At 39.8% G+C, this 24764-nt stretch overlaps 2 protein-coding genes across 3 annotated transcripts; both read left to right on the forward strand.

Annotated features, from left to right (window-relative positions):
• The first annotated feature begins 2651 nt into the window (after positions 1-2651).
• LOC132861030 (uncharacterized) lies at positions 2652-17173 on the forward strand. 2 transcript variants are annotated; one of them, XM_060892378.1, is made up of 2 exons: positions 2652-2785; positions 15433-17173. In XM_060892378.1, the coding sequence occupies exon 2, from the start codon at positions 15445-15447 to the stop codon at positions 16504-16506; it is 1062 nt and encodes a 353-aa protein (XP_060748361.1). In that variant the 5' UTR covers positions 2652-2785; positions 15433-15444; the 3' UTR covers positions 16507-17173. The 2 variants fall into 2 exon arrangements, with proteins under 2 accessions (XP_060748361.1, XP_060748353.1); XM_060892370.1 differs by lacking the exon at positions 2652-2785 and adding an exon at positions 10060-10178.
• Positions 17174-18482: 1309 nt separating this feature from the next.
• LOC132841991 (uncharacterized) lies at positions 18483-23764 on the forward strand. Its single transcript, XM_060864662.1, has 2 exons — positions 18483-18596; positions 22632-23764. The coding sequence occupies exon 2, from the start codon at positions 22644-22646 to the stop codon at positions 23466-23468; it is 825 nt and encodes a 274-aa protein (XP_060720645.1). The 5' UTR covers positions 18483-18596; positions 22632-22643; the 3' UTR covers positions 23469-23764.
• Positions 23765-24764: the final 1000 nt, after the last annotated feature.

A 24764-nucleotide genomic window follows, 5' to 3' on the forward strand; every position in this document is an offset into this window, starting at 1 on the left:
CTTAGTGGTTAGCATGTTCGCCTCACACCTCCAGGGCTGGGGGTTCAATTCCCGCCTCCGCCTTGTGTGTGTGGAGTTTGCATGTTCTCCCCGTGCCTCGGGGGTTTCCTCCGTGTACTCCGGTTTCCTCCCCCAGTCCAAAGACATGCATGGTAGGTTGATTGGCATCTCTGGAAAATTGTCCGTAGTGTGTGATTGCGTGAGTGAATGAGTGTGTGTGCCCTGCGATGGGTTGGCACTCCGTCCAGGGTGTATCCTGCCTTGATGCCCGATGACGCCTGAGATAGGCACAGGCTCCCCGTGACCCGAGGTAGTTCGGATAAGCGGTAGAAAATGAGTGAGTGAGTGATTTGAGTTGGTGTGAACTTACAGTATATGACATTTAACTTAATAAAACAATTGTCTTTTCTCACGTTTCTAGTTTTTTTACTTTTTCAAATGTAAGCATTTCAGGTTATGACATTTTCCTCTAAAACGAATAAGAAAAATTCTTTGACTCAATAAAATTGCTGACATTTCTGGTAGAAATGATTTTATCTCTTATGCTAACCATGACAAGGCAGATCAGACGAGAGACAGTATTTACACAGCACTAATGAATCACCTGGAACTGAGCCTGTGGGTCTGGATTTACTGTAACTGAGGTTTAACTTGAATTCTTTAACAGGTTTAACAGAAAAACGGAAAGTAAAGCTTCTTTATGAGGCAATAACAAAAACAACCACAGTCATTTTTCTGAAAAACGTAAATGGTTACTTATGTAAAGGTATTATTACCATCAGCATGTTGAAATCCCAAAATCCTAAAAACAAACTGCCCCCCACACCCTAAAAACAGCCCGGCTCTCCTCTCTATTCTACTTTCAAATGTTTGCTCCATGGACAATAAGCTGGACTACGTCTGACTTAAATGCACTACACGGCCAGAGTTTAGAGACTGTTGCGTCTTTGTTTTCACAGAGTTGTGGCTCAGAGACAGAGTTATGGAGCACCTCGTTTCGTACCGACAGAAATGCAGCTCTGTGTGGTAAGGCTCGTGGTGTTGGTGTGTGTGTTTACATCAACATGGAATGTTGCAAGAACTCTGTGCTTGTTTCTAGTTACTGTTCATCGTCAGTAGAGTTTGTGACTGTTAGATGCAGGCCATTTTATTTACCACGGGAATTCACCACGGTTTTCATTGTCGGAGTTTCCCCCAAGCACTAATGCTAAAGAGGCTCTATGTGAACTCTATGGGGCTATTAGAAATCTGCAGAATGTTCACCTTAACAGACTATTTATCATCGCCAGAGATTTCAAGTCAATTCAAGAAGCTTTTATTGTCATCCAATCATGCAAATCTCAAATTATTGCTCCCTAAATTCCATCAGTATGTGGACTTGGCAACAAGACGGGAAAACACACTGGATCTTGTTTACACAAATATTCCTGGTGCGTACCGTGTGCAGCCCCGTCCCCACCTCGGCTACTCAGACCACATCCTGTCTACGTTCTAAAGAGGGACCATTGAGAGCATTCTGAGCAGCTGCAACACTGTCTGGTTTGGGAACTGCACCATCTTGGATCGCAAGACCCTGCAGCGAATAGTGAGGACAGCTGAGAAGAAGCCAACAGCATTGCTCTTCCAGAAAGACATGTCCACTACCTTCCAGTAGTGAGGATAAATGTGTCTTAATTCCATCCGAAGATGTTGATTAATGATAATAATCAAAAACTAAGCTGTTGATTTGCAGTCAGTAAAATTTGCTTAAGCAACATTTAACATTTAAACTTCTGCTAGCTGCCTGAAGCTGAAGAACCACAGCATGCTCAACATGAGCTGATGATCAGTACACAGATTCCACTGAATCAAAGAGGAACATCTCATGTTTTAGCTTCAAGCAACAGAGAAATGTACTGAATGGTTATATATTAATAAAAATCTTTGCTGATGTTGGCTACCTGCAATTATATTGTTCAAACCAAAACATTCCTTTTCCGTCACTGTTTGTGCTGGGGCAAATCTTTCACATTTCATTTCGCTGATAATTTCAGTGGGGCTAATATTTAATCCTAGATATTCATAAGCTGATGTTTCACACTGTACACATATATACTCTGAACAGATACAAATCTAAATCCAACATAAAACATGGATTTAATTCATTTTAAAAGCATCTGTGAAATATACAATTTTATTTTTATTTTTTATTTTCATCATCACAATGCAGGTCAGACATGTGCTATTATTTACACAGATTTAATAAACACCCAGTTCTTGGTGAGTCGGTGTGGACTTACAGTAAATAAGGTTTAACTTGAATTTTTGCCGGTGAATGAGAACATAGCAGCTCTGGGTCTTTGCAAACCAGCATCTCTTCTCACATGTTTCTAGTTTTTTACTTTTTCAAATGTAAGCATTTTAGGTTATGACAAAAATTGCTGAGATTTCTGGTACAAGGCAGATTGAACAAGAGACAGCATTTACACAGCACTAATAAAACACCTGGAACTCAGCCTGTGGGTCTGCATTTACCGTAACTGAGGTTTAACTTGAATTCTGAGTCAGTTTACTCAGTTAAAGCACACAAAGTATTAAAAAGCTTCCTTATGAGGCAGTAACAAAAACAACAGTCATTTTTCTGAAAACCTTAAATGTTTACTTATAAATGAATAAATAAATACCACAGAATCTGGACCCAGGAGTGGCTGAGTGAGACTCTCCTCTTCTGATAAGCTGCTATAAATACAGCTCTTCTTCTGTCTTTAGGAGACAACACTAACGTCTGTGGTTCTACATCCAGCAGGTGAGTGTTAATGAGCAGAAGTGAGATTTTATATGCAGTAAAAGTCTAATTCTAGATCATCTACCTTTACCAGTTCAGCTTCTGAAACTATCCTGTGATGTATTTAGTTTATTTTCTATAACAGCAGCTCTGACATGAGCGCAGCTGCAAATCACTGCTTTATATTAATGCACTTGTTATAGTTAATTATCGTTTCTATAGCAACAGCTCATGCATGCAATCAAATGTATGTATTATTTAATATGAACAGAAGACCTTATTTATTATTTTAATATTTACTGGAAGGTGAGATGATAAACGTACAATGTGGTTTTTTGTCTTTTCTATTTTCTCTGCAGTAAAACAACAAAATGAGTGAAGAAATAAAAATCACCCTGATCCTCATGTCCATCATTTTCCTCTGCCAACTCTGCTGGACACAGGAAGATGAAGACTTACAAAATCATTTCACTTCCCAGTATAAGCTGTTGTGTATCAATGCCTGCCACATGCGTGGTGAGATATACTACTGGTGCAACACTTACAAGGGCTGGGATTACTGCTCGTTAAAGAAGAACACTGACTATGAAGGCAACGAGTGTGAAGATGACCATCCCTGTGACCTGCATGGTGAGGATTACTAAATCCAAGATGGCGGCGCGGCAGTAGCACGCAGCGGCCTCTCCGGATTTAATACGGTGCTATTTACATTTTCTAAGTTTTTATTTATGGTTTTTAGGCCAACCATTGCTTCTACATGGATGCCAGGGACAGCGGTGTTCATGTATACAACCATCAGGACCTAATAAAGTACAGAAATCGTGTAACAACCAACCTGCACGATGTACTGGATAGGCTACGTGACCTTGGCTTGCTGCGGAGACCAGGCCTCCCAGTCCTCCAGTAAGCGGGCGGGTGTCCGTGCTAGGCTAAAAACAAACCCTAGCCGGCCAGCTCTCCCGTCCATTCTACTAGCCAACGTTTGCTCCCTGGACAATAAACTGGACTACATCTGACTCGAACGCTCTACACGGAGAGAGATTAGAAACTGCTGCGTGTTTGTTTTCACGGAGACGTGGCTCAGCGACAGAGTTCCGGACGCCGCCATTCAGCTGGACAGGCTAACTTCATTTAGAGCCGACAGAAATGCAGCTCTGTGCGGTAAGACTCGTGGTGGTGGTGTGTGTGTTTATATCAACACGGATTGGTGCAAGAACTCTGTGCTTGTTTCTAGTTACTGCTCATCGTCAGTGGAGTTTGTGACTGTTAGATGCAGACCATTTTATTTACCACAGGAATTTACTACTGTTTACATTGTCGGAGTTTACATTCCTCCTAGTGCTAATGCTAAAGAGGAGCTAAGTGAGCTATACAGAGCTATTAGCGACCTACAGAATGTCCACCCCGACGGACTTTTTATCATCGCCGGAGATTTCAACCATGCAAATCTCCAGTCAGTGCTCCCTAAATTCCATCAACATGTGGACTTTGCTACGAGAGGTGAAAACACGCCGGATCTTGTTTACACAAACATTCCCGGCGCATACCGTGCGGAGCCCCGCCCCCACCTAGGCTACTCAGACCACATCACTGTTATGCTAATTCCAGCATACAGACCACTCGTCAGACGCTCAAAACCGGTTATGAAGCAGGTGAAAACCTGGCCAGCAGGAGCCACCTCTGCTCTTCAGGACTGCTTTGAGTGTACTGACTGGAATATCTTCAGGGAGGCTGCAACCAACGGTGACTCTCTCAACTTGGAGGAGTACACGTCATCAGTGACCAGTTACATCGGCAAGTGCATTAATGACGTGACCATCTCCAAGACCATCACTACACACTCCAACCAGAAGCCGTGGATGACTGCTAATGTGCGTGCTCTGCTGAGGACTAGAGACCTAGCCTTCAGAACAGGGGACAGAGTGGCCCTAAGAACAGCAAGGGCCAAACTGTCCCGAGCCATCAGAGAGGCAAAGCGCGCACATGCCCAGACAATCCACAGCCACTTCCAGTACAGCGGAGACACCGGGCGAATGTGGCAGGGCATACAGGCGATCACAAACTACAAGACAGCTTCACCTGCTTGTGATAGCGACGCCTCCCTCCCAGACGCGTTGAACGATTTCTACGCTCGGTTCGAGGTACAGAACAACGTAACGCCAAGGAAGTCCATCCCTCCCACCGACGACCAGGTACTCTGTCTATCCACGGCCGACGTGAGGAGATCTCTATGCAGAGCTAACCCATGGAAGGCTGCTGGACCAGACAACATTCCTGGCAGGGTGCTCAGAGAATGTGCAGAACAGCTAGCGGATGTCTTTACGGACATCTTCAACATTTCCCTGAGCAGCGCCGTTGTTCCTACGTGCCTCAAAACTACCACCATCGTTCCTGTCCCAAAGAAGTCTACAGTGTCCTGCCTCAATGACTATCATCCCGTTGCACTCACACCCATAGTTATGAAGTGCTTCGAGAAGCTCGTCATGAGGCACATCAAGACCCAGCTACCACCCTCACTGGACCCCTTACAGTTCGCATATCGTCCAAACCGCTCCACAGACGATGCCATTGCCACAGCCCTCCACTTAGCCCTAACCCACCTGGACAATAAAGACACTTTATGTTCGAATGCTGTTCATAGACTTTAGTTCAGCATTCAATACAATCATCCCTCAGCACCTGATTGGGAAGCTGAGCCTGCTGGGACTAAACACCTCCCTCTGCAACTGGATCCTGGACTTCCTGACTGGGAGACCTCAGTCAGTCTGGATCGGGAACAGCATCTCTAGCACCACCACACTGAACACTGGAGCATTGCTGATCTTTTTGCAAAAAAAGACACAAAAAACACACAAAAAAAAAAAAAAAAAATCGTACAATACAGTTACGGTGACTAATACTCAGGGTTTCCCGCAGCACTTTGCAGTTCGGGCGGTCCACCTTAGCTGGGAAACCCTACAGCCTTAATTAGGTCGTCCAAAAAAAAAAGGCCGTCAAGTGCGTCTCGGAGAATAGTGTGGACGCGCTTCACACTGCGAGCGGCCACGCGCGCCACAAGGCCGAAATGAGAGAAAGACGTGGTCCGTCACTGTCTGCAGGATAACTAGCCAGTTGATAAAACGCGTGTCCGCAAAATTTTGATTGTTTTGCACTTTCATATTTATTATTATATTATTTAAATTTTATATTTAGTGTTAAATAAATAATTGTTAAATGTAGTACAGAGTCGTGTCCCAGAGTCGAGTTTATGTTTACGTACCTAATCAGTTTAATCACCACGAGATTCACTCTTTGCGCGTGCACACAATCCAAAAGTGTCAAAACAATCACCAACTCGTGGCGAGCACAATAAACTAAGTTCTCTCACACCGTGAAAAAGATGGTTTCTCTGGACTTAACCCACAGCTTCAAAATCCGTGAACTTTATTGCAAGAGGAACAAGTGCATCTCTTAAAGTAGCCATGACCATTTTTTAAAACACCACAATAACGTATATTTTAGCACCTGGCTACATAATATGAACAGAAGATGTTATTTATTACTTTACTATTTACTGGAAGGTGAGATAGTAAATCTATGATGTGTTTTTGTCATCTTTTCTTTTTTCTCTGCAGTAAAACATCAAAATGAGTGAAGGACTAAAAATCACCTTGATCCTCATGTGCATCATTTTCCTCAGCCAACTCTGCTGGACACAGGAAGCGGAAGACTTACAAAATCATTACACTTCCAAGTACAGGCTGTGTCAAGATGCTTGCCGCAAGCGTGGAGAGAATTACTACTGGTGCCGATCCGATCACCATTGTCACACCCATGGCTATGACTACTCCTGGTGCTGGACAGACTCAGGCTGGGACTACTGTGGCATTATTGAGGACCTCAGAATTTGCTCTACTGCCACGCGACAGAAGAGAGAATCTGGTCATGTAGATGAAATCTGTTTGCTTGACCACTTTAACAGAAAGATGACCAATCTGAAGCAAAAGGTGCATCCTGAAGCAATAACAAATGGAAGAAACTATATTAAAGAAATGGCACACATAATTGCACAATGGAACAACAGTTACCTACACGAGGACAGCAAGTCCAATGTCCTCACTACAAAAAACCTTCGTCTTGACCTACAGGGGTTGGTGCTAAGGGATAATATGCCTTATTATGGCCTTCAAATTGAGATGAACATGCATCGTCCACAAGGAATTAGCACCACACTTGCACAGGTGTTCTTGCCACAGACCGTCATTCCAGAAAGACACGTCCATAGGGCCATTATTGAGAGCTTCTGCAACCGTGCCATGGTTTTTGTGACTTTGAGCACCAGTTCCAGTAGTGAGGATAACTGTATCCCATCCAAAGATATTGATTAATGAACATTGTGTCGTAATCAAAAACTAAGCTGTTGATTTGCAGTCAGTAAAATTTGCTTAAGCAACATTTAACATTTAAACTTCTGCTAGCTGCCTGAAGCTGAAGAACCACAGCATGCTTTTATGTTTGAAGAGATTTGATTTACTTTAGATTTGATTGTGTAGAAATATGTAGATCCTGTTTAATGACAACTACAGTATAACCAAATCACTGAGAAAGTGACATGAGCTGATGATCAGTACACAGATTCCACTGAATCAAAGAGGAACATCTCATGTTTAGCTTCAAGCAACAGAGAAATGTACTGAATGATTATCTATTAATAAAAACCTTTGCTGATGTTGGCTACCTGGCTACAAAAATTGGCTACAAAAATCTTTCCTTGTGGGGAAAGATAATTTTTTCTGAACTGATACAAATCCAACATAAAAACCTGGATGTAATTCATTTTTAAAAACATCTGTGAAATATCCAATACATACAATTTTATCTTTTCTTTTCATCATCACAAGGCAGGTTAGACGTGTGCTATTATTTACACAGATTTAATAAACACCCAGTTCTTGGTGAGTTGCATAGATATCTACACTAGATGTCGCGCAGTACATTGGAACGAATGCATCAACTGAGCCGCCATCTTGGTACAGGGGACCCCCTCCTCTTAATGCATCAGCGTCAATGTAGGCAAAGATATAAAATCACCATAAATCGTCATGAATGCCATTTTCTAGTTTATTTTGGTTCGTTCCAAAGGTCAGACATGTATTTATCATTAAGTCCAGAGAAAATTTAAGGTTTTGATATTAAGATAATCTACTTTTTCACAATATAATGCATAGTGCTAGTAGGTGTAAGTTTATTACTTACATTCTTCCACTTGAGTAAACTTCAAATAAACAATCACTACTTACCTTATAGCCTACAATGGTGTGACTATACATGTTCATTTAAACATTTAAATTGGATTGGTTTATTAAATATGATAAAGCAATTTGCAGGTGGAAGCAAATCACAAATTTGAGAGGAACATAATGTGAAAGTTTGCCACATTAAATAAGTATGGTCACATAAACCAAAAGAAAAAACAAAACAACAAAGTTGACTTTACTGGTGCTAACTGGTGACATCCTTACAGGACTGTCAGCTGAATTAACCATTTAAAAAAGTGTTTAGTTTCTCTGCAACTTGTCCATGACTGACGTCTCTGTTTATCACTTGGGAATCGACAAACAGATTCAGATACAGATGATTTTATTTAATACCATGTCAGCAATCAAAAGCTATTTTCATGGCAAAAATTCAATTACACAAACACAAATATCATATAAATACAATAAAAACAAAACAAATATAAACAGCAAGTCATATTATACAATTTTTTTTTAATTAACATACGATTAAAAAAATCCAAACCCTTTTCAGGCATAATGTCATTAAATATGTCTTTAAGTGAAGTAACTTGATAAAAGATCATTCTGCTTGTGTTAAGTCCAGGACAATCTAATAAAATGTTTGACAGATAAGGGAATCTTACAGAACATAAAGTTGGGTCTTTTCACCTTTAAGCAAAAAAAGCATGGGGTCCATTTTTAATGTCCTTATTAAGAGCTTCGGAATCTACAAACATTGTGTAGCATGCCCCCCGAACAAGGATGAGACTTACTGATGGTTTTTGTTAACTTTAATCCAAACACACATATCACCAACCAACCAACGTAAGAACTTTTGCCTCTTCTGAGGGGCTGCATATATATATATACATAAAATATACATAAAACATTAGCCGACTTTGGAATATCACTATATAGAATTGCGCTAGCCAGAGCGCGCGCCTCGTGAAAACAAAAAAGGGGCGTGGCCTCAACCCGTAATTCAGCTATGAAAAGCCAAAGGTTTCAAAATAAACGACAATCGCATTTCCTGTCATAAAACATACTCATGGTTATTTACACATTGTCTGTTTTCCTAACTGTCAAAAACTAATGGGTAATTAGCATGGATTAGCTGCGGTCATTAACCAAGGACTGAAACAACGTAACCAGAAATATAATTTCCTAACATTCAATATCATAAAACACATTCTCACCTGTGAAATGTAATCCCTTGCTGTCTGGTTTTTATATTTCTTTCGTTTGAACATCCAAACGCAGCACAGAAGTCCGGCATCGTCCATGCATTTAAAGTACAAGAGCACTGTACAAAGATGGCGGCGGTTTTGGCGCATTTTTAGGACCCCAAGGCGACATCTAGTGTATAGATATCTATGGGTGAGTTGGTGTGAACTTACAGTATATGACATTTAACTTAATAAAACGATCGTCTCTTCTCACATGTTTCTAATTTGTTTACTTTTTCAAATGTAAGTATTTCAGGTTATGACATTTTCCTCCAAAATGAATAAGAAAAACTATTTAAGTCTTTTAATAAAATTGCTGACATTTCTGGTACAAATGATTTTAACTCTTATTCTAACCATGACAAGGCAGATTGAACAAGAGACAGTATTTACACAGCACTAATGAATCACCTGGAACTGAGCCTGTGGGTCTGGATTTACTGTAACTGAGGGTTAACTTCAATTTTTAACAGAAAAACAGTCAGTTTACTCAGTTAAAGCACAGAAAGTATTAAAAAGTTTAATGGTTACATATAAATAAATGAATAAATAAATACCACAGAATCTGGTCTCAGGAGTGGAGCACTAGCGGTTCGGGGTGTGGGGTGGTGGTGGTGATGGGTGGGGGGGTGTTTGTGCCCCTGTGACAACAAGCTTCGACCCCCTTGTGGCCCACCTAAATGTGGAGTGTGAAATAATTTTTAATAATTGAAATAATAAAACGTTCATCGTTGTTTTTTTACATCCGTTATTAGACAGTCACAACGCGGAACAGAAATGTAACCCACACATTTTCTAGAGGGACTGTTTAAAGAGGAACACAACAGTATCGTAGAACGTTCATCTGCAGATTTTTTCTACTCAGAAGTTGGTGAAAGTTTTGTGTGAATATTAAAGCTGAAGACTTCAAGCAAATAAGGAAATATAGAGGTGAGTAAAGTTGTTAATATGTTGTATTTGTATTAAATGCATTACAGAAGTAATGTATATGTAAATGTATAACGTTAGATCAGCTAATCTCAACCTGGCCGTTTGTTAGTTTGTGACAGTTTGAAAAGGGATAAAAATAGTGATGGCGAAGTGAAACCGAAGCTTTTTAAACCAGAGCTCGATGAGGACCTCTGCTGGTGAAAGTGCTATCACACAATGTTCACACAACCAAACAACGTATTAGTTTTAGAAGCAAACAGATTAATAAATAAATAATCAGTCCATCCTTAGTAACAGTAAAAAAGTAACAGTAAAAAAAGGGTCTGTAGGTCGGTCTATATATTTGTTCATGTTTCAATGTAAAAAAAGTACAATTTTGGTGATGGTGATTACGTAGGTATGACTTTAAACAAATTAGCATATCGTGACGTCACTGACTGGGTCTTCAACCCGTGCCTTCGGGCGCATCTTTTGTAAACCTTATTTTGATGCTGGACAGTTTTTCCAGAAACGGAGGTGGTCTGAGTACCGGTTCGCTTCTGGGTCCTTTTAAGGGGTCTCAGATCACATGGTTTGTTCACATATACACACTGAACCGCTCCGAGAGCGTTTGGAGGGCTCAAACGAACTAGGTGTGAAAACACCCTACGTGGCGAAGTCGGGGCAAATCCTGAAACTGGTTTATGTCATTGGTGACGTCTACTGTATATACTTAGACATGGTTGTTCCGTCGGTTGTTGCAATGTTGCATTGCACTTTTTTTTTTAATGAGTGCAAGGTTTACTGTTTAAAACATTTTGCATTGTGTTTCAAGAGTTTCTAATTTAAGATTCACTTTAAAATATTGCTTTTTCTTCAGAAAATAATTTAATTTAATAATTGCAGTATATATAGTTTAGATTGTTATACCACTAACTGTTAAAAGTACTGTTTGCTACTGCATTAATACTTTAAGGTTTCTTGTGTTTTCATTTTTCATCCAGTAATATGGGCATTTTTGTATTTCTTTGCCAGAAACAAATAAATCTTAATAACTAAGCGAGTTGTTTACATTCTTCAGTTTTAAAGGTAGAAAAGAACACAGATATTGTATCGTATCGGCCGATACTGGTAAACTCTGAGGGCCGTAGCTAGAGGATTCGGGGCCCCCTGAAAAAATATTGATGTGGGCCCCCACACCCCTCCACTAATATAATTTATTGTACAATATATGAGCATGGAGGCCCACATGTAATCTAATAGGGGTTTCTTAAAATATAACAAAACAGATAACAAATAAATGTAAATAAAGGTTTTTACTGAACATCAGTTAAAGCAAAATATTCAAATACAACATTATAGATAAAAACAAATGGAGAACAAATAATAAACAAATTTCAATCAGTAATGAACTTTGAAACAACTATGAAAATTATACGAATGATTATTATACGTATATCGGTTTGATCATTAACCCTTCATGACCTTTTACATCACTTTACCTAGGATGAACCGAAATCCCATTGTCTGACCTTTTTGTAGGAAAAGTCACTCATGAGGTCTTTGAAGTCCAGCTGTCTGCTTAGTTGGCTTTCAATTGAAAGTCAGGCAAGGCTATTAAACCTTTCTTGAGTTTGCGCAGACCTGAGATAGTTTTTGACAAGCTTCAACTTGCTGAAAGCTCTTTCTGCACCAGAAACAGAGACAGGTAGAGTGCAGAAGATGTGCACTGCAACTAGGGATGCAAAGGGGCGGAAAGTTTCAGGTAAATTTCACATTAAGTTTCTACGGGAACTTAATCTGGGGAATTTTGGAAATATTCAAAATTGGAAACTTTACGGGAATTAATTGGAAATATAGGGAAATATATATAAACTATATCATATAAAAACATAAATAAACATTTTGTTTGGTCATAAGCAGACATGCATGTAAGGTAATACACACTTTTAAAATGATGTCTTGACTGATTTAATTGTAAGTAGAACATTAATTGATTCTTTCACTGAGTAACACAAAAGCATAATAAACATAATTATGCTTGTAATAAACATAATAAACTTAATAATTATAATAAACATTTTATAGAGGATTTTTTTTATTTCGGGGGAGTGAGTGTGTATATGTGGGGGGGGGGTCATCAAATTATCTGTGCACGTGTAACACTCCTAATTTACTGCTTATTAAGAGTTAGTGAGGTAGTTATTAAGTTTAGTTATTGGGTACAATTAAGAATGTAGAATAAGGTAATGCAGAATAAGGCATTAATATGTGCTTAATAAGTACTAATAAATAACCAGTATTCTATTAACATTAATGCTAATAAGCAACTAGTTAAATGACCCTAAAATAAAGTGTTACTGTGCACGTTATGGAAGAATGCAAGTACAGTGATACCTCGAGATACGAGTGCATTGACATACGAATTTTTTGAGATATGAGCTGTGATTCGATCAAATTTTTGCCTTGAGATACGAGCAAATTTTTGAGATACGAGCATCCGAGCTGCCGCCGCCGAAACAAAGATCCCCAACAAGACAAATGCAGGTGCACACACACACACACACACGCACGCACTTTTTGCTGCTTGAGTTCAGCTTCGTTGCTTCCTTTTCCTACCGAATAAACAGTCTCGTAATCAGAAATCAAGCAAAATCCACAATATTCAGAGTAAACTGCACACACACACACACACACACACATACGCACACATATGCACAGATATGCACACACACACACACATAAAGCCACCTTCACACTGCACATGACAAACGACGGCCGATAAACCGGAAGTCATTCATTTCCTATAGACAGTCGCAAAGGGGCTGCGTGAGGTGCCGACCATCTGTTGGCATTACAGATCCGTTTTAAGCGTTGGATCCGTTAAAAAATTTGAACTTGTGCGACTACACCACATCTGATATGCCGACCGGACAGGTTTTTATTAAAACGACCGGCAGATGTTAGTGAGGAAAGAGTGACAAAAAAGATAAAAGCAAGTGAAGAGAAAAGCGATGAAGAAAATTAAGCAAAATTAATGTAAAGAAAACAGAAATTGTAGCAATTAAGTTCATTAAGTTAAGAGAATTTCAGTTAAGTTACTCATTTTCTTAATTTTTAATAAAGATTATTTGGTACTGCATAATATATTTTAAATATATCCATCCAAGAGCAGTGTTGGATGTGTGTTTTCTCTAATATGATTAAAGGCATCATCAGCAGACAGATGCGTGACATAATGTTACATTTATATGTATAAGCGCTTTATACAATATTATGCTTGCGACATGCGTCATGACTCGTATCCAGTTTTTCTTTTGCGTAAAGACAACACTAACCAGTCGTAAAGAATGTCTTGATCGACTGGGATACAGCAGCTCTTTTGGCCACCCTCTCCTTCTTTTCATGGCGTTTCTGGTACCCTGATTTATGTTTTCATATCATTTCCAATCAGTCAGTCAGTCTCCGTCTCTTCCACCAAGATCATCTCTAACTTCAGCTTCCGCGTCAACACTGATTGGTCCTTTTCACAAGCTAGGGTGGGACTTACGATTTATTGGGTCCCTCAGATGTTTTTCATTGACTGAATAATTAATAAAAATACCTCGTATCGGACTAAACCATTTTTAGGGAGGGCTGACGTGCTGATATTTGGAAGACTTATTATATCAAATTGTATGTTTCTGTGGTTTTCATTAAGATCTGTGGCATACGACTATTATTAATATTAGAATTATTCACAGAACAGGGGCCTATATAGTATAGCTGCTTGATTTTGTGGGGCCCCCTGGGCAGTGCGGGCCCCTGTAATTGTCACCACCTTTCACCCCACTAGCGACTGCCCTGCAAACTCTGGTATCGGAATCGGATCAGAGGAGAAAACGTGGTATCGGTGCATCCCTAATTCTCACCAAAATGAAGAGAAAGAAGGACATCATGTCTTTCTTCCAAAGAAAAGATAAGGTAGACAGTGAGACAGAGACAGATGGTTCAGGTGTGGAGAGAGCAAGAGAGAGCAGAGAGCCTGCAGAGAGAGAGCAGGAAGAGTTGTCTATTGGAGAGACTGAGAGTGAAGGAATAGTACAGGAGGAGAGGTCATGTGTTTCTCAAAGGAAAGTCCCTGTTTCCATTTGCTAGAATGTATGAATCAAATATTGAGGACTTTGTGTATGAACTACGTCAGTTCAGAAGAATTTTAGAAAGGAAAATACAGAGTGGCAAACAGAAACCCTCCAGTGTAGTAGAGCTGGCATTATTCATTGAACCTTATAAAGAAGTTTTCTTTGAGCTTTTTAAACTATGTTAGATAGTTTCAATCCCTGTTAGTACTGCTTCTTGTGAACAGTTTTTCTGCACTAAATCTGGTGAAAACATATCTCAGGTCCACAATGTCAGATGACAGATTAAGCAATTTAGGTATAAGTATTAAGTCAAGGAAAGCAAAGGCCTTAAATCTAGATGAATTTGCTGATCTTTTTGCAAAAAAAAAACAAAACAACACAAAAATCGTACAATACAGTTACTGTGACAAATACTCAGAGTTTCCCGCAGCACTTTGCAGTTCGGGCGGTCCACCTAAGCTGGGAAACCCTACCGCCTTAACTAGGTCGTCCAAAAAAAATAAAAAATCCACAGTATGCACAGAAGGCCGTCAAGTGCGTCTCGGAGAATAGTGTGGACGCGCTTCACACTGCGAGCGGCCACACGCGTGCCACAAGGCCGAAATGAGAGAAAGACGTGGTCCGTCACTGTCTGCAGGATCACTAGCCAGTTGATAAAACGCGTGTCCGCAAAATTTTGAATGTTGTTTTGCACTTTCATATTTATTATTATATTATTTCAATTTTATATTTAGTGTTAAATAAATAATTGTTAAATGTAGTACAGAGTCGTGTCCCAGAGTCGAGTTTATGTTTACGTACCTAATCAGTTCAATCACCACGAGATTCACTCTTTGCACGCGCACAATCCAAAAGTGTCAAAACAATCACCAACTCGCGGCGAGCACAATAAACTAAGTTCTCTCACACCGTGAAAAAGATGGTTTCTCTGGACTTAACCCACAGCTTCAAAATCCGTGAACTTTATTGCAAGAGGAGCAAGTGCATCTCTTAAAGGAGCCATGACCATTTTTTAAAACACCACAATAACTTATATTTTAGCAACTGGCTACATAATATGAACAGAAGATGTTATCTATTACTTTAATATTTACTGGAAGGTGAGATAGTAAATCTATGATGTGTTTTTGTCATCTTTTCTTTTTTCTCTGCAGTAAAACACCAAAATGAGTGAAGGACTAAAAATCACCTTGATCCTCATGTGCATCATTTTCCTCAGCCAACTCTGCTGGACACAGGAAGCGGAAGACTTACAAAATCATTACACTTCCCAGTACAGGCTGTGTCAAGATGCTTGCCGCAAGCGTGGAGAGAATTACTACTGGTGCAACACTAAAAAGGGCTGGGATTACTGCTCGTTAAAGAATAACACTGACTATAAAGGCAACGAGTGTAAAGATGACCATCCCTGTGACCTGCATGGTAAGAAATACTACTGGTGCTATAAAAAGACTGGGAGTTGGGGTTACTGTGGAAAAGTGGCACCCAAAATAGAGAAACACAAACACCTACATAAAGGTTCATATCTGCATGAGTGCACAGGTGAGTGTTCCAGAGACGAGTCAGAGTCATACTACATGTGCAAGATAGATAAAGGGTGGGACTACTGCTCTCCATCACCTGATGTCACATATAAGAATGACCCGTGCCGATCCGATCACCATTGTCACACCCATGGCTATGACTACTCCTGGTGCTGGACAGACTCAGGCTGGGACTACTGTGGCATTATTGAGGACCTCGGAATTTGCTCTACTGCCACGCAACAGAAGAGAGAATCTGGTCACATAGATGAGATCTGTTTGCTTGACCACCCTAACGGAAAGATGTCCAAGCTGAAGCCAAAGTGGGATCCTAGAGCAATAGCAGATGGACATAAATATATTAAAGAGATGGCACACATAATTGCACAATGGAACAACAGTTACCTACATGAGGACAGCAAGTCCGATGTCCTCATTACAAAAAACCTTCATCTTGACCTACAGGGGTTGGTGCTAAGGAATAATATGTCTTATTATGGCCTTCAAATTAAGTTGAACATGCATCGTACAAAAGTAATTAGCACTACACTTGCACAGGTGTTCTTGTCACAGACCGTCATTCCAGAAAGACACGTCCATAGGGCCATTATTGAGAGCTTCTGCAACCGTGCCAAGGTTTTTGTGACTTTGAGCACCAGTTCCAGTAGTGAGGATAACTGTATCCCATCCAAAGATATTGATTAATGAACATTGTGTCGTAATCAAAAACTAAGCTGTTGATTTGCAGTCAGTAAAATTTGCTTAAGCAACATTTAACATTTAAACTTCTGCTAGCTGCCTGAAGCTAAAGAACCACAGCATGCTATTATTTGTGAACAGATTTGATTTACTTTAGATTTGATTGTGTAGAAATATGTAGATCCTGTTTAATGACCCCTATAACCACATCACTGAGAAAGTGACATGAGCTGATGATCAGTACACAGATTCCACTGAATCAAAGAGGAACATCTCATGTTTTAGCTTCAAGCAACAGAGAAATGTACTGAATGATTATATATTAATAAAAATCTTTACTGCTGTTGGCTACCTGCAAAAATATTGTTCAAAACCTAATCTTTTTTTTGCAATAAAACAAAATAAACTTCTAAATTTGAATCTTCTTCAACTCGACTTCAGGTCATTTTATGGCAATGGAGTTAGGATTAGCAAATTAGCAAGAGTTAGCATAGAGTTACCACAGAGTTAGCATTAGTAAGAACTGTTGAGATGTTTTTTCACAACTTTCACATGGCTGATTATTATTGATTAAAAGCATTTAAGATGATCATTATTTAGATTAATCATGTCTCTTGTTCAGAATTAAATCTTGGTGCTTAACCAAGATTTAACTTTAAATGTCAAATATTAAATATTTAGGGGGGCACGGTGGCTTAGTGGTTAGCACGTTCGCCTCACACCTCCAGGGTCGGGGTTCGATTCCCGCCTCCACCTTGTGTGTGTGGAGTTTGCATGTTCTCCCCGTGCCTCAGGGGTTTCCTCTGGGTACTCCGGTTTCCTCCCCCAGTCCAAAGACATGCATGGTAGGTTGATTGGCATCTCTGGAAAATTGTCCGTAGTGTGTGATGGCGTGAGTGAATCAGAGTGTGTGTGTGTGTGTGTGCCCTGTGATGGGTTGGCACTCCGTCCAGGGTGTATCCTGCCTTGGTGCCCGATGACGCCTGAGATAGGCACAGGCTCCCCGTGACCCGAGGTAGTTCGGATAAGCGGTAGAAGATGAATGAATGAATGTTAAATATTTTCTTGACAATGTGATACAATTGAAGTCCTCAATGTGCATAAACTTGTCTCTTGTGGGGAAAGATATTTTTTCTGAACTGATACGAACACAAATCCAACATAAAAACATGGATGTAATTCATTTTTAAAAACATCAGTAAAATATCCAATACATACAATTTTATCTTTTCATCATCACAAGTCAGGTCAGACGTGTGCTTTTATTTACACAGAGTCAATAAACACCCAGTTCTTGGTGAGTTGCATAGATATATACACTAGATGTCGCCTTGTATACGCAGTGCATTGGAACAAATGCGTCAACTGAGCCGCCATCTTGGTACAGGGGACCCCCTCCTCTTAATACATTAGCGTCAATGTAGGCAAAGAAATAAAATCACCACAAATCGTCATGAATGCAATTTTCTAGTTTTTTTGGTTCGTTCCAAAGGTCAGACATGTATTTATCATCAAGTCCAGAGAAAGGTTTTTGGTTATTAAAGGTTTAGAAAGGTTATTTAAGGTTTTGATATTAAGATAATCTACTTTTTCACAATATAATGCATAGTGCTAGTAGGTGTAAGTTTATTACTTACATTCTTCCACTTGAGTAAACTTCAAATAAACAATCACTACTTACCTTATAGCCTACTGCATGTAACACTGCTACAATGGTGTGACTATACATGTTCATTTAAACATTTAAATTGGATTGGTTCATTAAATATGATTTACTGTAAGTGGGGGGGGGGGGGTGTTGTTAGTGCCCCTGTGACAACAAGCTTGGACCCCCTTGTGGCCCACCTAAATGTGGAGTGTGAAATCATTTTTACAAAACTGTTTTTTTTTGGCGATCGTTGTTTTTTACATCCGTTATTAGACAGTCACAACGCGGAACAGAAATGTAACCCACACATTTTCTAGAGGGACTGTTTAAAGAGGAACACAACAGTATCGTAGAACGTTCATCTGCAGATTTTTTCTACTCAGAAGTTGGTGAAAGTTTTGTGTGAATATTAAAGCTGAAGACTTCAAGCAAATAAGGAAATATAGAGGTGAGTAAAGTTGTTAATATGTTGTATTTGTATTAAATGCATTACAGAAGTAATGTATATGTAAATGTATAACGTTAGATCAGCTAATCTCAACCTGGCCGTTTGTTAGTTTGTGGCAGTTTGAAAAGGGATAAAAATAGTGATGGCGAAGTGAAACCGAAGCTTTTTAAACCAGAGCTCGATGAGGACCTCTGCTGGTGAAAGTGCTATCACACAATGTTCACACAACCAAACAACGTATTAGTTTTAGAAGCAAACAGATTAATAAATAAATAATCAGTCCATCCTTAGTAACAGTAAAAAAGTAACAGTAAAAAAAAAGGGTCTGTAGGTCGGTCTATATATTTGTTCAAGTTTCAATGTAAAAAAAAAAAAAAAAAAAAAAAAGTACAATTTTGGTGATGGTGATTACGTAGGTATGACTTTAAACAAATTAGCATATCGTGACGTCACTGACTGGGTCTTCAACCCGTGCCTTCGGGCGCATCTTTTGTAAACCTTATTTTGATGCTGGACAGTTTTTCCAGAACTTTGTGCCATGTTAAAGCGGTGTCGAGCTGTTTTAATGATTTTTTTTAGATGTATTATGGTGCCCGAACCCGTTAATATTATTTTATTGTTTTTGTAACACAAATTTACAACCGGCAAGTCGGTCGGACTTAAAGTAAAAATGTGAGTCGGTCCTAAATTGACAGAGTCGGTCGGGTTACGGCAAACAAGACTATTTTTAAGGATGGCCTCAATATATTAAATACATGACTAAATCATGTTCCATTGCATACCCAGGGCTCACAAGTTTTGAAGACAGGCAAGCGTGACATCTCCAACCCCCCAGCAAACCCACCCAAATAAATAATAATAACAATAATAACAATAATGGGGGAGGTGTTGTGTTTGGTAAGGATCACTGACCGCAATTTAACCAAATACAAAGTATTTGTTTAATTTCCATTTATTAATTTGTTTTTGTGTGTGTGTGTGTGTGTGAGAGAGAGAGTGCCAACCCATCACAGGGCACACACACACACTCCTTCACTCACAATCACACACTACGGACAATTTTCCAGAGATGCCAATCAACCTACCATGCATGTCTTTGGACGGGAGGAAACCCCCGAGGCACGGGGAGAACATGCAAACTTCACACACACAAGGCGGAGGTGGGAATCGAACCCCGACCCTGGAGGTGTGAGGCGAACGTGCCTCAAGATACCAGTGCATTGACATACACATTTTTTGAGATATGAGCTGTGATTCGACCAAATTTTTGCCTTGAGATACGAGCATCCGAGCTGCCGCCGCCGAAACAAAGATCCCCAACAAGACACATGCACATGCACACACACACCCGCGCACATGCACACACAAACACGCATGCACGCACACGCACACACATCCGGCACATGAGGCTTCGTCAATGTGTCGTTGAGAATGCTGAATATGAGCCATGACATCAGAGGATTCCTTAGATGAGCTTTTTGCTGCTTGAGTTCAGCTTCGTCTCCTTTTCCTACTGAATAAACAGTCTCGTAATCAGAAATCAAGCAAAATCCACAATATTCAGACTAAACTGCACACACACACACACATACGCAAACACACACACACACAAAGTCGCCTTTCCACTGCACACGACAAACGACGGCCGATAAAACGGAAGTCGTTCACTTCTTATGGAGAGTCGCAAAGATGCTGTGTGAGGTGCCGACCATCTGCGGATCCGTTTTAAGCGTTGGATCCGTTAAAAAAATTGTGCGACTACACCACATCTGATATGCCGACCGGACAGGTTTTTATTAAAACGACCGGCAGATGTTGGTGAGGAAAGAGTGACAAAAAAGGTAAAAGCAAGTGAAGAGAAAAGCAATGAAGAAAATTAAGCAAAATGAATGTAAAGAAAACAGAAATTGTAGAAATTAAGTTCAGTAAAGTTAAGAGAATTTCTGTTAAGTTCGTTCATTTTAGTGAAGTTTAGTTAAGTTCCATTTAAGTGTAAAGTAGCATTAAGAGTGTACAGTAGTGAGTAAGTGAACGAATGTGAAAGTGTAATTCCTCCTAACTCCTCCTCCTGTTTTCTCCTCCTCCTGTTTACTCCTCCCTCAACCTCCATGCGCATCTTCCGTAAAGTAAAACCAGTTTATTTTTTTAACATTCTCTTTTATTACTGTATGTTTTTATACAATATTTGTCATTTATAAATACAGGTACTGAACATCTTTCATATTCAAAACACATAAACATAACAACTGGAGTGGAATTTTGCGAGCTGGAACGGATTAATGGGATTTTAATTCATTTAAATGGGGAAAATTGCTTTGAGATACGAGCAAAGTGACGGAACGAATTAAAGTCGTATCTTGAGGTATTACTGTACATGCAGGGGGTGTGGCCTCAATGGCCCTCCAGTAAGCAGTGTGCAAGTGACCGAGGAACGCAGGGTTCAAATTTAATGCACTTAAAATGCATTACATCTTGTTGTTTTAAACAAAATTATGCTGCAAGATTTAAGTTCCTTAAGTGCTTAAGTAACTTAAGTACATTTAAGTTTCTTGTTATAGGCAACTATGCATTTTTTTTTATTCCTGTTAATTCCCATGGAAAGTTTCCAGCCTTGAAAATTCCCGGAATTTTGCAACCCTAACTGCAACACACACCTCTCCAAAAATGCTCTGGAGCTGCATCCTGTAGGTTGAATTCAGCAGGTCAAGAGGAGACTGACGGTCTGCAAATGTAGCATTATACACAGATTTAAGATGCCTCACTTCGTTCTCAAAGCCTGTTGTAAGATCCTGTGTATATTTGCTCACTAATGAGTGGCAAGCTGGATGAATCTGATCTTCTTTTAAGTCTTTCAACTTCAAGATTGCAAAAAACTCTTCATACAGTATACTGTATCTTTGCAGTGGTTTGGAAGCGGATATCCAGTGCAGAGATTATATTATTCAATGCCACAAAAAACACATCGTTTCAAAACCGAATTTCTTCTGTCTCTAGTTGGTTGGCATCCTCTGAACTCTGACTCTCATCTGCAAAGCGCTTTCTTTTTCTTTTGTGGCTGACTGGAAACCCCTTGGGCACATCCATAGCTTCTGCAATAAGGGAAGCTTCTGCAAAAAGATTATCCCATGAGTTACGCTAAACTTCCATCTCCTCTTTAAGGACTGGTGCTACTTTCAGCTTCTTCACTTGGACCTTCTTTACTAACTGATGGTGGCCTACGTTCATGCATTTGCTGGATTGAGGAACCTGGCTGTGTAAATAACAAATACCATGACTCAAATAGTTATATATGTGTGTGTGTGTGTGTGTGTGTGTGTGTGTGTGTATATATATATATATATATATATATATATATATATATACACACACACACTCACCAGCCACTTTATTAGATACACCTGTCCAACTGCTCGTTAACGCAAATTTCTAATCAGCCAATCACATGGCAGCAACTCAATGCATTTAGGCATGTAGACACGGTCAAGACGATCTGCTGCAGTTCAAACTGAGCGTCAGAATGGAGAAGAAAGGTGATTTAAGTGACTCTGAACGTGACATGGTTGTTGGTGCCAGACGGGCTGGTCTGAGTATTTCAGAAACTGCTGATCTACTGGGATTTTCACGCACAACCATCTCTAGGGTTTACAGAGAATGGTCCGAAAAAGAGAAAATATCCAGTGAGCGACAGTTCTGTGGGCTAGCTCAGATGGATATCTCCGCTTCATATTGTCATCTACACAGTAAACATTAACACACGCTGTAAAATGAGGCGGGGGAGGCGGGGCCTTGCGTAATTTGCGGGGCCCTACGCAACTTGCGTAGTGAGCGTATAGGGCCGATCGGCCCTGCACTTATATAGCTAATTATCGTTTCTATAGCAACAGCTCATTCAGAGTTGGTGAATGGTGGCATGTACAGTAATAAAATCCATGTATTATTTAATATGATGAGAAGACATTAATTATTTTAATATTTACTGGCGAGTGAGATAGTAAATGTATGATGTGTTTTTGGTCTTTTCTTTTTTCTCTGCAGAAAAACACCAAAATGAGTGAAGGACTAAAAATCACCCTGATCCTCATGTCCATCATTTTCCTCAGCCAACTCTGCTGGACCCAGGAAGAGGAAGACTTTCAAAATCATTACAGTTCCCAGTATAGGCTGTTGTGTCAAGATGCTTGCCTGATGCATGGAGAGAATTACTACTGGTGCAACACTTACGGGGGCTGGGATTACTGCTCGTTAAAGAAGAACACTGACTATAAAGGCAACGAGTGTGAAGATGACCATCCCTGTGACCTGCATTGTCAAGATTACTACTGGTGCTATACAAAGACTGGGAGTTGGGATTACTGTGGAAAAGTGACACCCAAAAAAGAGAAAAGCAAACAAATTTTTAAAGGTTCACATTATCTGCGTGATTGCAAGGACGATTGTTCCTACGAGAAGTCAGAGTCATACTACAGGTGCTACACAGATAAAGGGTGGGACTTTTGCTCTCCAACACCTGATGTCACGTACAAGGGTGAGCTGTGCCAATCCGGTCACCCGTGTGACACCTATGGCCTTGACTACTCCTGGTGCAGGACAGTCTCAGGCTCGGACTACTGTGGCATTGTTGAAAACATCGCAAATTCTGGTCACATATATGAGATCCTTTTGCTTGAACACAACGGGAATATGACCAAGCTGAAGCCAAAGTGGGATCCTAAAGTAATAGCAGAGGGAAGATTAAGTAATGAGATATCACAAATAATTGCACACTGGAGCAACAGTTACCTACATGATGACAGCGAGTCCAATGTCATCACTACAAATAACCTTCGTCTTGACCTAATAATATGTCTTATTATGGCCTTCAAATTGAGTTGAACATGCATCGTCCACAAGGAATTAGTACCACACTTGCACAGGTGTTCTTACCACAGACTGTCATTCCAGAAAGACACGTCCATAGGGCAATGACCGAGAGCTTCTGCAAACGTGCCACAGATTTTGTGACTCTTGAGCAACAGTTCCAGTAGTGAGGATAAATGTGTCTTAATCCAATCTGAAGATATTGATTAATGAACATTGTGTCGTAATCAACAACTAAGCTAAAGTTGAAAATTTTCTTAAGCAACATTTAACATTTAAACTTCTGCTTGCTGCCTGAAGCTAAAGAACCACAGCATGCTTTTATGTGTGAAGAGATTTGATTTACTTTAGATTTGATTGTGTAGAAATATGTAGATCCTGTATAATGACAGCTATAACCACATCACTGAGAAAGTTGCACAGTGGATCAGTACACAGCAGAGATGGGGGACTCGAGTCATATGACTTGACTCGAGTCAGACTTAAGTCTCAAATTTGAGACTGGAGACTTGCTTGACAAATATTAAAAAAAGACTCGACTTGACTTTGACTTGACATTCATGACTTGAGACTTACTTGTGACTTGAGTTAAAAGACTCGAAATAACTTTTTTAATCTGTTTTTGAACGCACGCAAGAGCGTAACATAACCACGTGACGCAGCAGGCACGAGCAGTGGCGGAGCCAGAGGGGTCTCACTGACATCTGATTGGCCACACCAGGTGCCATCCCAAATTTTTATTTGATAGCATTGGAAGTTTGATGCTGATCGACATCTCATTTCACCTATCAAAAGAAGTCTTTGTTTGACGTTTGGTCGCGGCGCCGCTCAACATTTCAAATCCATTAATCAATGACAAGAAAGAGTTGAGAGGTAGAGAAGAATACTGTAACAGTCTAATAGTAAAACATCAAATTTCGGTAAGTTTTGAAATTAAACATCAGGATTTAGTTTTCCAGAAAAATATTTCAAAAGTTACGTCGCTATGTAAATTGACGTTAGATGCTTTTAACAGATTAATCAGACAAGAGAGATCAGTTTGTTCCCCAGTTTAGCCATAATATACATAATATACCTATAGTTGCCCTGGCCACCCCCTTAGCGCGCGGTGATAATGCGACCACATCGCTCACAACTGGGTGACAAAAGTTCTACCAAACTTAATTTTCTGCAAGTGCAATGTAGTGTAAATGGTTGGTCACTGTTTACGTGGAAATGTCAGCTGTTTTGCAATAGATCTTATAATTGGTCTTCAGTGTTAGGCTTTGCGTATATTCTATATATATACAGTGTATATATATATACAAGCAC

This window comes from Tachysurus vachellii, chromosome 2 (assembly GCF_030014155.1).
Source record: "Tachysurus vachellii isolate PV-2020 chromosome 2, HZAU_Pvac_v1, whole genome shotgun sequence".
Classification (NCBI taxonomy): domain Eukaryota; kingdom Metazoa; phylum Chordata; class Actinopteri; order Siluriformes; family Bagridae; genus Tachysurus; species Tachysurus vachellii.

Bases quoted from the DNA above. Each gene is read 5' to 3' on its own strand.
- LOC132861030 (XM_060892378.1), top strand. From the start codon at position 15,445: ATGAGTGAAGGACTAAAAATCACCTTGATCCTCATGTGCATCATTTTC.
- LOC132841991 (XM_060864662.1), top strand. From the start codon at position 22,644: ATGAGTGAAGGACTAAAAATCACCCTGATCCTCATGTCCATCATTTTC.